This window comes from Sciurus vulgaris (genome assembly GCF_902686455.1).
Source record: "Sciurus vulgaris genome assembly, chromosome: 16".
Classification (NCBI taxonomy): Eukaryota; Metazoa; Chordata; class Mammalia; order Rodentia; family Sciuridae; genus Sciurus; species Sciurus vulgaris.
Genome location: NC_136477.1, coordinates 16,393,922 through 16,406,191, shown reverse-complemented (window position 1 = coordinate 16,406,191; position 12,270 = coordinate 16,393,922). Strand labels below are relative to the sequence as shown.

The following is a 12,270-nucleotide window of genomic DNA, read 5'->3' as shown; positions in this document are numbered from 1 at the left end:
AGTCTGGCTAAAAAGGCGAGACTAGTAAAAGGCATAGTGAGCCAGCAGTTTACACGCTCCTCAGGAAAAAAAAAAAAAAGTTTGCACACTCCAGAACTTTGGCTAAACCTCAGAAACTTCCAGAAAAAGGTAAAGCTTTTTTGGGCCCAGAAGGAGGCCACGTCAATAGGGCCAGCACTTTCCCCAGCTCTGGGGAAAAAGAGGCATTTATGGCTCAAGGAACAACCTTAAAATAACCCACCCTCAGTCCTAAAGTGCAGTGTTTAAATTTATAGAAAAACCCACAGGTTCCTGGCAGCTGGGTGCCGCAGCTGGTAATCTTGGAGCCAGTGGGGACAGGACCCACTTTGCACGGTGCCTCTGCCAGAGCTGTCTGCTCCCCCTCATCCCCTCCCAAGTGTCCCTGGATTCCAAAAGCCAGACCAGTCCTGTAATTTTTCAAAAGATGCAAAACTTTTCTTTTTAATTAAAAAACAAAAACAAAAACAAAAACAAAAAAAACAGCAAAAGTCTTATAAAAACAGCCAGGCAGCCCAAATGCCTGCCTGTCTCCCTTATTTACAGTAATACAATATCTGTCACAGTCACTATGTACAATATTATAAAAAATATCAGACAGTACAAATGAGGGCTGTTACTTCTCACAAGGCGTCAAGCCTTGATCCTCTAGTGTGGACCCGGGGGCAGAAAGACGACACTTAATTATTGCACCATTTTGAAAAAACAAAACTCGTCGGAGGAAAGAGGATTGTGCCTTCTCCCACCGGGTCTTTAGTCACGGATAGGAGCCGGGGTGGTGGCGTTGTCATTGTCATGGGGCGGCGACTGAAGCCCCTCCGTGGCCACACTGCCCAGCCCGGTCCTCAGGGTCCAATAAATACCAGTCACAGTTTGTGGGGGCCGTGCCCAGCCCGTGGGACCCGCCACGGCTGAGCACGGGTAGGCCGGGTAGTCCGGCTACATGTGTCGCTTCATGTGCAGCGCCAGGTGGTCGGAGCGCGAGAAGGCGCGGTCGCACAGGTGGCACTGGAAGGGCCGGTGACCCGTGTGCTTGCGGTAGTGGCGCGTGAGCTCGTCTGAGCGCGCGAACTTCCAGCCACAGCCGTCCCAGTTGCAGTGGTAGGGCTTCTCACCTGTGGGGAGGGCACAGGAGTCAGCTCGGGTTCCCTCCCGGACGCAGTGGGCAGCACCGTAGCGACCACTCCGGCGTGCGCCTGGGCTAACCAGGGTCAACGCCTGCCCCGATGTTCTGAACCCGCGGGAATCTCAGCACGCAGGTCCCCACCTCGGCGATCCTCACCCGGGAGTCCAGAGCGCAATGCCCACTCCCAGAGTTTCAAGCCACGCCCTCCGGAGGGTTCCCAGTGCGCCCCTGCTCGCCAGCTTCCTAGTGCAGGGTCCCTCTAGGCTTCCCACGAGCCTACCTTTCTGAAGATCCTGAGCCTCGTCCCCAAAGGGGACTTAGGCGTGCACCCCCACCCCAACATTCTGAGGCAGCAGACGGCACTCTGGAGTGCCGAGAGCACACCCTCTCCCCAGCTTCCTACGCCCCGACCCTGGTGAACCCTAAGTGTGCACTCTGTCCCACCCCAACGTCCCGAGGCAGTCCCCCTACCCCCGCCCCACGACGTTTCCTAAGTGTGATGCCCCTCCCCAGCCTCCTGAGGCGCCCTGCCCGGCCCGGCGGTAAGCTTTCGCCCCGCTCCCCAGCTCCCGGGCCGCCCCCCTTAGGGAGGGTTCCGAAGTATGCGCCCCCACCCCAAATCTGAGCCTTGGCCCCCGGGGTTCCCAGGGCTTCTCTTGCCAGGCGCCCCGCCCGCTCGGTCCTGACGCCCCGGGACCCACCTGTGTGCGTGCGCAGGTGCGCCTTGAGATGCGAGCTCTTGGTGTACGTCTTGCCGCAGCCCGCGTAGCTGCAGGTGTGGGTGGCCGTGCGCTTGCGCGGCCAGGAGCGGCGACCGCGCTTGGGCTTGGCCTCCAGCAGCTCCAGCGGGGACGCGGGGGGTGTGAGCAGACCACGAGCGGCCGGTGGTGCCAGGCCCAGGGCGGCTGCGGCGGCGGCCGCGTCGTCGAAGAGCCCGAAGGCGGCGGGCGCAGGTGGCCCATAGTGCAGCCCCGGACCTGGCGCGCCGAAGCCGGGGCCCCCAAAAGGTGGCGGAAAGGCGGCGCGCGGGCCAGGTGCCTGCAGGCGCGCGGGGCCATCGGGACTGAGCGGCGGCGTGTCGGGCGGCGGTGGGGGTCGGCCTCCCGGGCCTCGCATGCACGCGGCTGCCGGGCCCAGGGCGCCCTCGCGCTTGAGGCCCCTCGGCCCGCGGGTCAGGCCGGGCGCGCAGCCGTAGCCACCGCCGCCGTCCACCTCTGGGGGCTCGGACTTGACCAGCCGTCCGGGCGGCGCGAGTAGGAAGCGGCCGTGCAGCGCGGGCCCCGAGGGCGCGTCGAGCTCCGGCCGCAGCAGCTCGGACACAAGGCCGCCCGTGGGGGCGCCGTAGGGCGGCGGCGCGCCGGGTTCGGGGTAGTAGAACGCGGGCGGCGGCGGCGGCGGCGGCGGCTCCGGGGCGGCCTCAGCGCCCAGGCCGTCCAGCCCCATGGACAGGATGAAGTCCAGCACGCTGTTGAGGTCGTCGTCGGCACCGCCGGCCTCGGGTTCGGTGCGCTGCCAGCGCTGCGGGCGACAGGGCAACAGGGCGCGGGCGTGAGCGCGCGAAGGGCTTGGGGCCGAGGCAGCCGCCCCGCTGCCCGTGTTCTGCCACCTGGAGCCCGCGCTCCCCGCTGCCCGCGCTCGGCCGCCTGGAGCCCGCACTTTCCGCCCTCACATTCCGTCCCCCGCAGCCTACGTTCTACTCCGGAGCCCGCCGCCCGCGGTCCCCGCCGCCCTCACCTCCTGGAGGCCGCGCTCGCGGCACGGACTGGCGAAGGTGGAGAAGGACGGCAGGATGGGTTCGCTCAGCGTCATGGCTGGGACCCGGGGCGAACGCGGGCTGGGGACACCGGCGAGAGGCTGGCCGGGGCGAGGGCGGGAGGGGACGGCTCTGTGGGCCGCGGCCCGGCCCGCCCAGGCCTTATAGGCGCGGCGCGCGCGGGGGCCGGGCCAAGGCGGCGGCGGCGGAAACGCGTCCCGGATGGGGACGAGCTCCGGGCGCAGCCTAAATTTAGCCGCGGTATATAAGCCGGCGGGCGGCGGCAGCCGTGGCCACTGCGGCCGCCCGGGCCCTGCACGCAGGGTCCGGCCCCCTCGCGCGCCGCCAGGCCGCGCCCCCCGCCCGGGCCCGCCCCCGGCCGTCTCCCGGGCGACGGCGTCAACACGCGCTGCACAACAGCAGCGTGACGCCCAGGGATCCCCCAGCGCCCCGCGGCTCCCGCCCGCGCAAGGGCCCTGCGGCGGGGGAGGCCCGGGTCTCCCCGGGACTCCGCAGGGGGATACCAGGCTTGGAGGCTCCCCGGGATCCCTTGAGGGAAGGGGAGGTGGGCCTCAGCCTCAGAGGGGTCCCCAGAATCCTAAAGGGCAGGGAAGACTGGGATCCCCAAATGAATGGGGATGGTCCACTGGCCCCTCTTCTGCTGCAGGCCCACCCCCTGTAAAAGACCTGATGTGATAACAGCAAGAAATGTTGGGTCCTCGGGCCGCTGCCCCGACACGCACGCACACGCGCGCGCACACACACACACACACACCCAGGTAAGCCCCACAAGCGTGGAGAAACCGAGGCAGGGGCGGCTGTGAGAGGCGGGAGGTCGGGCAGACACGCTGGCCCGGTGCCTTCACTGACGGGCCAAGTGAAGCAACAGGGTAGCAGTCTCTCCTCCGGCAGCGGCAGCATGGGCCGCGGTGGGGCACCTGCGGAGGGCCATGGCCCTGTTACCCTGTCCTTACTCCAGTCAGCCCTGCATGGACACTGGGACACAGCCCTCAACAGATGGACAAAGATCCCACCCTTAGGGACTTCCATTGTAGTAGAAGAGGGGGGAAGGGAACATCAATTAACACCTATTGTTAATTGGCCCCAATAGGGACAAAAAGAAAACTGAAGTGGAAGGGAAGAGGAAGTACTTGGCGGTGGAGGGGAGGTGTGAAATTCCGACTCTAAGGCAGGACTTGGTAGGTGAGTCCAGGTCTTCAGGGGGTGACGTGGACATAAGAGGGAGAGCATTTTAAGGGTAACAGGAGTCGGTGGCGGCAGTGGACACAGCTCCTGCCCTGGAAGCCCAGCCTCTCAGCCCCTGCAGGAATGGGCTGGTCATGTGGGGGCAGCAGGGGTGTAGGCTGGAGTCTGGGGGGCAAGCTAGGGCCTGGGCAGGGAGGTCCTTCCCAGATGTGAACAATGGGTTCTGTGGCTGGGTCCTGGGGGACTCCCTGGCCTTCTGTTCTTTCCTTTGCTTTGCTGTCTCTGGGGCCAGAAAGGCTTTGCCACCAACAGTAGCTGGACCCCTGGGCTGTGGCAGGGATGTGGCCTGGCACAACACAGGGACTGAGGAACCCCTCTGGGGTCTGTGATCCTGCACCCTCCCAGCTGGAAGGAACCACAGCGGCCCCTCACCGTGATCTAGTCAAATGCGTATTCAGCAAACACTCGCTGGTAAACCCAGAGGTGCCCAGGGCCAGGCTGCACCAGAGCAGGCGGGAGCCCCTCTGCAGCCTTGCCGGCAGGGCTGGGTGGCCAGGGCTTTGAGTGGAGTGAAAAGGCGCTCCCGTGGCAGTTGAGAGTCCGCCTTTGCCACTGTGTGACCTTGAGCAAGTGACTTTGCCTCTCTGGGCTCGCTTTACCATCCATGAAATGCAGACAATAATATGTCTTCCTTCAGTATCCTTGAGCCCCCAAATCTAAGGATGCTCAGGTGTCTATCATAAAATGACACAGCATTTGCATAGAATCTACCACAAGACCTAATAAGATGCAAATGCTATATTAGCGTAACAGTGAGTAGTTGTCCTCCTGTATTGTTTAGGAAACTCTGGACGTGTTTGGTACAGATGCATTTTTCTCCCCAAATAGCTTCCATTTGTGGTTGCTTGAACCTGTGCCTGCAGACCTGGTGGCTAAGGAGGGTGACCAACACCTGTCCCTGTTTTGGTTAGCTGCCAATGGGGTTAGTTCCCTGTTGGTGGCTGTTTTTGCTTTTCCTCTGTCTCCCCCACGGTTGAATGAGTGGCAGGAGCGCAGGAGCCAGGTGTGCCTTGGATCCCGGTGCTCAACAGCACACAGTAGGTGCTCAGCAAACGTTCCCTGGATTCACGAGTGAGCGGGTTAGTGGCGGGCCCCTCCTGCAGAACTCTCCACTTGCTTCCCTTGGCTTGGCCTGGCGTCCCCTGGAATTGTGCTGTCCCCTCGGGAAATGGCTTCAGTGTTGCCCCTGGAATGTGAACATCCCAGTCCCTGGTACTGTGAAGAGGCCCTCGTTTGGAAAGGCACCTTTGCAGATGCAGTCAGGCCTTGAGAGGAGACCACTGGACCAGACTGAGCACTAAACCTCACAAGTGGCCTGATACGAGAAGAGCTAGAGAAGAAGGCCAGGTGGAGACGCCGGCCGAGATTGCAGTAGGGTAGTCACGCCCAAGGAACAGGGAGGGCTGCTGTCACTCCTGCCACCAGAAGGCAGTAGGGGGCCCGGACAGCCTCCCTGAGAACCTCTGTGGAAATCAGCCCCACTCACACCTCAGTTCCCAGCTCGAGCCCTCGGAGCCGCGAGAGAATACTTTCCTCGGGCTTTGTTGTAGCAGCCACAGGAGACTCATACCTCCTGCTAACAGCCACTCTCTGCTCGGCTTCCTCTCCAGACTGGCAGGGTCCCCTCTTGACTCATCTCCATCTCCCCTGGGCCCACCTGGTGATGAAACAAAAGCCGTGTAAAGATCATGGCCACCCCCACCCCACCAAGGATGGCAGCAGTGTGAGGCACATCAGCAGAGAGCCTCGCCAGTGCGGAAGCCACCAATGCGTGAAAAGAAACTTGAACTTCAGTGGCCGCTTTGGCTGTGTGACTTTAGGCAAACCACTCAACCTCTCTGAGCCTCAGTTGCATTGGGAAGTTTTGAGATGGCACGTGTTGATGCTCAAGAATAATTGCTGCTCGATTGTGAGGACGGACTGTTGAGCCAGTCGGGGGCTCCAGGTGCTGGACCTCTCGCCCCGGGAGAGGCAGCCCGGGGTCTGGGGGGCTGGAGCAGCACCCTCTCGCGCTTCCATCCCATCAGCCTGCTCTCCAGACCACACCCACCCAGGCAGGTGCACGTCCCTGTGTGGTCCCAGGCAGTGCCGGTGTTGGCGAAGGAGCCCTGGCTTGGAGGGGCCTGCCCAGCCCGGCCCCCTCCCGTGACTTCCCTGGGCAAGACTCCGAGCCGCTGTGGCCTTGCTGGCTGCCGAGTGGGGAGAACAAGCTGGTCTCCGAGGGTGACAGGGCCTGTTGTGCAGTGGGGGTGCTGGGTGCACGGAGGTGTCCCTCTGTCCCTCGGCGTCACTGGTCAGGTCCACAAGGGGAGGCACCAGCGCGTGTCCCTCTCACAGTGGGAACTTTGTGCCCTTGCTGGTGACCCCTGTGCCCATGGCCCCTCATCCTCTCCTGGTCTCGACCAAGGGGACAGGTGGTTCTTTGTCACACCTGGCTTACAGGACGGAGGGGTCCTCAGAGGTGCGGCCTGGCTGTGCTGTGGCCTGACCTTCTGGCCTCGCCCAGACCCGGCGGTGCAGGTCAGCGGCTGGTGTCCCGTGACAAGCCCTACCGAGGGCTTCGTTTTGCAGGCTGGGGTGGAACCCGGGCCTCGCCCGGCCACGTCCCCACCTGGCGAATGCTGTTTTATAAGCGGGAGGAGCGCACTCTGAAACAGCAGGGGACGTGGTGGAGATGAGCCCGCAGGGCCGAGTGTCATGATTACCGGTCTGGCTTCAAGATCCAGGGCAGAGTGCTCCTCCTGCCTCGGCCTCCAGCGTAGCTGACTCCAGGTGTCACTGTGCGGTAGGGACTTTCAGTGCCATTTTAATCTTAGGGGACCGTGGTCTTCTCTGTGGCCCACTGTGCTTGGAGATGTCACGATGTGGTGCGTGACAGTAGCTGCTTTGGGCCCTCCACCCCAGTCTCGCGGCCGCGTGGGGGCTGGGCACTGGGGACCCTGCCGTGGATGGGTCCTGTCTGTGATTGGCTGGTGATATCTGTCAGCGCAGAGGATGGGCTGGGTGGCGCGGGCAGCCTGCGGTCAGTCTCAGGGCTCGGGCGACTTGCGAATCGGAAGTCTCTCCTCTGAGCCAGGAGAGCGCGGAGGAGGACCTAGGAAGCCCAGGCCCGGCCGTGGCCGCAGAGAGCTTGCGGTCTCCCCGCGCTGGGCCCTGGCCATGTCTGGCTGCTGTCGCTCTCTGGCCTCTTCCTCTGGCGTCCACGTGTCTTTCGCTCCACAGCTGTTTTGCTCCCAGCAGCCAGTGTGCGCGCTCGGCCCGCCTCCCAGGAGCAGGCGGGAATGCTACAGGAGGCAAGTTGCCATGCGCTGCAGGAAGCGCAGTCCCCTGGAGGGGCAGCCGGGGTTCTGCGGAGGTCGGCACACCTCCATTCGCTCCTGGAGTTGGAGCGAGGTCCGGATGCCCCGGGCAAGTGGGCTTCTGGGTCGGGTCACCCGCTGCCCGCCCTGAGGTCCAGGTGCAGCTCAGTGAGAGAAGCCGCTTTCTGATTGGCCCCACTGTCGCCTCTGGACTTGTAGCTCTGTGAACAAGGAAGTGGTGGCCTGTGTGGCATGGGGACGGGGACAGCACTCCGCTGACCCCCGCTGGGTCCCACCAGCCAGGCCTGTCTCCTCGACACCCGGGGCAGAAGAGGGCGGGAGCAATGTTTACTGAGCACCTACTGTATGCCGGGCCCTGCACTGTGGTGTTTTCTCCTTTAATCTTGACAGCAGGTGCGTCCAGTGGGTGGCCGGAGCCCCAGGCCGGGTCCTGGCTCCTCCACGTGCAGCACAGTGACCGTGGGTGGATGGCGCTGTTTTTGAACTTCAGCTTCTCGGCGTGGCAGGGGCGCCATAGTCCCCTGCTGTGTGCGGAGGGCTTTTCCTGGATGGGGGCCTTCATTCCTCGCAGAGGTTCCTGTTCACCTGGAGCAGGTGCAGGCAGATCTGGCTCCTGGCTGGCGGGCGTGCCTCGGTGTCCACCCTGCACATAGGCAGGCGTGTATGGTTTTGAGACAAGATTCGTGCCACCTAAAGTCGACCGTTCCCAAGGGCACAGCTCCGGCCAGGGCGGTGGCCCCGTGGGAGAGCTCCTGCCTGCCCTGCGTGAGGCCCTGTCTACCCCCAGCACCAGTGGAATAAAATAACGGATGACTGCACGCTCTGGTGACATTTAGAACCACCATGGTGTTGTGCAACCTGTGCTTCTGTCAAGTTCCAGGACATTTCATCACCCCCAGAGGCGCCCCTGGTCCCCAGCAGCCACACCCCATCTGGCCTCTCTCTGGCCCTGGTAACCACCAGTCACCTCTCTGGATCTCTGGATTTGCCTGTCCGGGACATTTCGTAGGAATGGTGTCAAACGGAGTGTGGCCTTTGCGGTTTTCCTTCGGCCCAGGAGCTGAACGTCGCTTTTGCCTTGGTGAAGGGTGGGAGGTCAGGCCCAGCGTGCGCACCGGTGCAGCAGCTACCCGGGAGGCTGGGGCGGGAGGCTGGGCCAGGAGGCTGGCTGGAGTCATCTCACAACCAAGCACCACCACAAGCCGTGTGAATGACTGAAAAGAGTAAAAAGAAGAGCAGTTCTCTGGGAGACAGAAGCAGCATGTGAAGATCAAATCGCAGCCCACGTAGGTACATTTTATCGCCACCCAACCAAACCCCGTGCACGGGTGGCTGGTCTGTGTCCGCTCTCCTGGGAGAACAGCAGAACAACGGGGCTGAGTCATTTCAAGAGACCATATGATCTACAGAGAAGGAATATGGACTCTCTGGCTAGAACGTAGAGAACTTAAGCTCCAGGCTCAGGGAAGTGGGGGGAGCTGGCAGAGCCGACCTCAGACTCCAGAGTCCAGGCGGCCTCTCCGGGTCACGGCTGCCTTGAGCGAGCAGCGACCCTGCTGGGATGGGGAGCTGGGAAAGAAGCTTCGGGAACGCTGGGATGCTGAGAGGCCTCCTTCAGGAGCCAGGACTCTGAAGACGTCCTGCAGGTCACAGAGCGAGGTCACCAGCGTTGGGGACTCTCGTGCACCCAGTTGTCCCCTCACAGTTCAGCGGGAGGGATTTCAAGTTCTTGCTTAGATGTTTTTATTAGGTAATTGGCCAGTCATTGGGGCCCAGGGCGCCTCGTTTTGTTGTATTTTTGTTGCAGAGTTACTGAACGATCATGTACAAACCGTAAAATTTACCAAGTTATGCAATCGCCACCATCCAGCTTCAGAACTTCCCCAACCGAGATCCCTTTTGCCCCTCTGCAGCCCATGCCCACTCCCAACCTGCCCCAGAAACCTCTGCTCTACTTTCTGAAACTAAAGATTTGCCTTCTGTGGGCACTTTCTATAGATGCGGTCATACGGGGGGCCTCTGCATCTGTCTTCTTCCACATAACTGGAGGTTTTTCTGTGTTGCTGCATTGATCAATTGCTCATTCCTTTTCACTGCACAGTAGCATTCCAGATGGAAGGACCACAACTGGATCATCAGTACACCTGTTGTTGGACTTAGGCTGCCTCAAAGAATAATCATTTCCCACCTGTAATCCCAGCGGCTGGAGAGGCTGAAGCAGGAAGATCAAGAGTTCAAAGCCAGCCTCAGCAAAAACAAGGCACTAAGCAACTCAGGGAGACCCTGTCTCCAAATAAAATATGAAATAGGACGGGGGATGTGGCTCAGTGGTCGAGTGCCCCTGAGTTCAATCCCTGGTACCCCCAACCCAAAAATCAAAAGAGAGAGAGAATAATCATTCCCTTTTATCTGCAGGGGATACATTCCAAGACCCGTGGATGCCTGAAACCACAAATGTATGGAGACACACACACACACACACACACACACACACACACACACACACACACACACAGTTGCTTCTGTACATACATTCCTAAGTTCAACTTAGAAATCAGGCACAGTGAGAGTAACAGAGCACTTACACCAACACACTGCTACAGAAGTTAGGTAAGTGTGGTCTCTCTCTCTCTCTCAAAACGTCTGGGATCACGCTCGCCCTCCTTGGGACGATGTGAGATGACACACTCATGATGAGATGAAACGAGGAGGGTGACGTTGGCTCTGTGACGCCGTGTGAGGCGACTATGCCAAGGCCACTTGAGCACAAGCCCTGCGGTGCAGCCACAGTGGCTCTGATAGCCAGGATGACCGGGAGGTGGCCAGCAGGCTCGCAGCACGTACAGCGTGGAAACGCTGGTCACCGAGCGGGGCCATGTGAGGTTTTCACAGGTTACGGAGAACAGCTAACAATGATTTCTGGAATTTTCGGTTTGGTATTTTGGAACCCCAGTTGGCGGTGAGTAACTGAAACTGGAGGAAGCAAAGCTAAGGACAAGGGGGACTAAAGTATAATTCCGTGGAGCCTCTTGGGGCCCAGGGGCCATCCTGACTCACAGTTCAGAAAAGCGCAGCGACGCCCTCCCCTCTGCGGGCCTCAGTCTTCAGCAGTTACCTGCGACGTCCCCTCTGATCAGATCCACGGGGCTCCCTGACATGCCCTTCCAGCCGGAGGATGCCGGTGCCTGCTTCAGGGTGGCCCTGGGCCTTGCGCTCGGGTGCCCTGTGCCCGGAAGTGTCTGGCTTTACTGGCAGAGCCAGTGGTCCATTGGTGAGTGTGGGCACCCAGGGGCTCTTCCTGGAGTCGGGCCGGTCCCCGGCTTGCCTTCCAACTTCGGGGACAGGTGGACCCTCCCTCTGTAGATAACAAGCCTGCACAGAGACTCCTGAAGGGGAGGCAGCCGCTGCCTTTGGTTTCTTGCCAGCAGCCCCGGGAGAGGCTCTGACACGGCCCTTGTCTGAGTCCGACTCTGTCCCTTCCCTGGTGAACGACCTCGACCTGGAGCAAGGGGTTGCTTCGTCCTGATGGCTGGCGGTGCTGGATCTGGGCGGGGATAGTAATGGCCTTGTGCTGTGATGGGATCATGATCTGCACCTTCCTGATGCAGAGCTGTGGCTGGGAGGACAGCAGGGAGAAGGGGCGGATCTGCGGGAGAGGGGGCGGGGCTGCCGGGAAAGGGGCGGGGCTGCTGGGAGAGGGGCGGGGCTGCTGGGAGAAGGGGCGGGGCTGCCGGGAAAGGGGCGGGGCTGCTGGGAGAGGGGCGGGGCTGCTGGGAGAAGGGGCGGATCTGCGGGAGAGGGGCGGGGCTGTCGGAAAAGGGGCGGGGCTGCTGGGAGAGGGGCGGGAGCTGCGCACCAGCCGCTTTGGGAGGACGTCCTGAAGGCTTCTTTGTAAAGTTTCACATCTTCCGGGACCGCTAATTGGGAACTCCTGGGGACCTGAAAATAATTCTCTGGAAAACGAAGAGACTTACATATCTTTCAGATTTACTTTTTTCACTTTCGTTATTTGTTTTGTCGTGGTGAAATTCACTTCACAAGTCAGTGGCGTGTAGTACCTGCCCCGCGTTGTGCACCGCCAGCTCTGTCCAGCATCTGTGTCACCTCAAAAGGAGATGCCGTCTCCATCAGCAGTCACTCCCATCCTCCTGCTGACCCCTGGCAGCCACCGAGCTGGTCCCTGTCCCTCTCTTCTCCTGTTCTGGACACCTCATGTCAACAGAACTATACGCCATGTGGCCTTTGGCGTCTGGCGTTTGTCACTCAGTATTACGTTTTCCCGTGCATTCATGTCACGGCCTGTGTCAGTAATTTGTTCCTTTTCATGACTGAGTAATGTTCCACCATGTGGCTGCTTGTTTATCCTGTCACCTCTCGACAGGCCTTGGTTGTTGCTGCTTTTTGACAGACTTTTGAGACCCGTCTTGCCATGAACATCTGCATATAAGTGTCCATCCAGGTCCCCGACTTCAGTTCTCCAGAGTCTGTCCCTAGGGGTGGGATTGCGGGTCCTGTGGCAGCTCTGTCTCACTCTGGGAAGAATCACCCAAACAGATCGTTTCTCCAGGCCTTCGTGGGAGCGGGAGCGTCGGAGAGTTCTGACACCCCGCCCCCGGACACTGCTTGTTCTGGTGACATTGGAGCCTCTGTATGGGCTTGCTCTCTTCCTCTGGCTTCCAGGATGGCTCTTCCTGTGCCTGTTCTGGGAATACCCGGCTTCCCCACCTGCTGTCGGGAGCTGAGCCCTGGGACTGGCTGAGGAGCAGGGAGACCTGTCCCTTTATGTC

The 12,270-nt window shown here is 60.9% G+C and overlaps 1 protein-coding gene and 1 long non-coding RNA gene across 3 annotated transcripts; one reads left to right on the top strand and one right to left on the bottom strand.

Annotated features, from left to right (window-relative positions):
- Window positions 1-433: 433 nt before the first annotated feature.
- On the bottom strand, window positions 434-3,046 carry KLF2 (KLF transcription factor 2). Its single transcript, XM_079115602.1, has 3 exons — window positions 2,879-3,046; window positions 1,846-2,662; window positions 434-1,133 (listed from the first exon to the last, which is right to left on the bottom strand). Exons 1-3 carry the CDS (start codon window positions 2,951-2,953, stop codon window positions 958-960), a joined length of 1,068 nt encoding a protein of 355 aa, XP_078971728.1. The 5' UTR covers window positions 2,954-3,046; the 3' UTR covers window positions 434-957.
- Window positions 3,047-3,184: 138 nt separating this feature from the next.
- Window positions 3,185-11,130, top strand: LOC306646851. 2 transcript variants are annotated; one of them, XR_013759982.1, is made up of 3 exons: window positions 3,185-4,096; window positions 7,874-9,464; window positions 9,585-11,130. It is a non-coding gene; the product is annotated as an uncharacterized lncRNA (long non-coding RNA). The 2 variants fall into 2 exon arrangements; XR_013759983.1 differs by having other exon boundaries at window positions 3,185-4,100.
- Window positions 11,131-12,270: the final 1,140 nt, after the last annotated feature.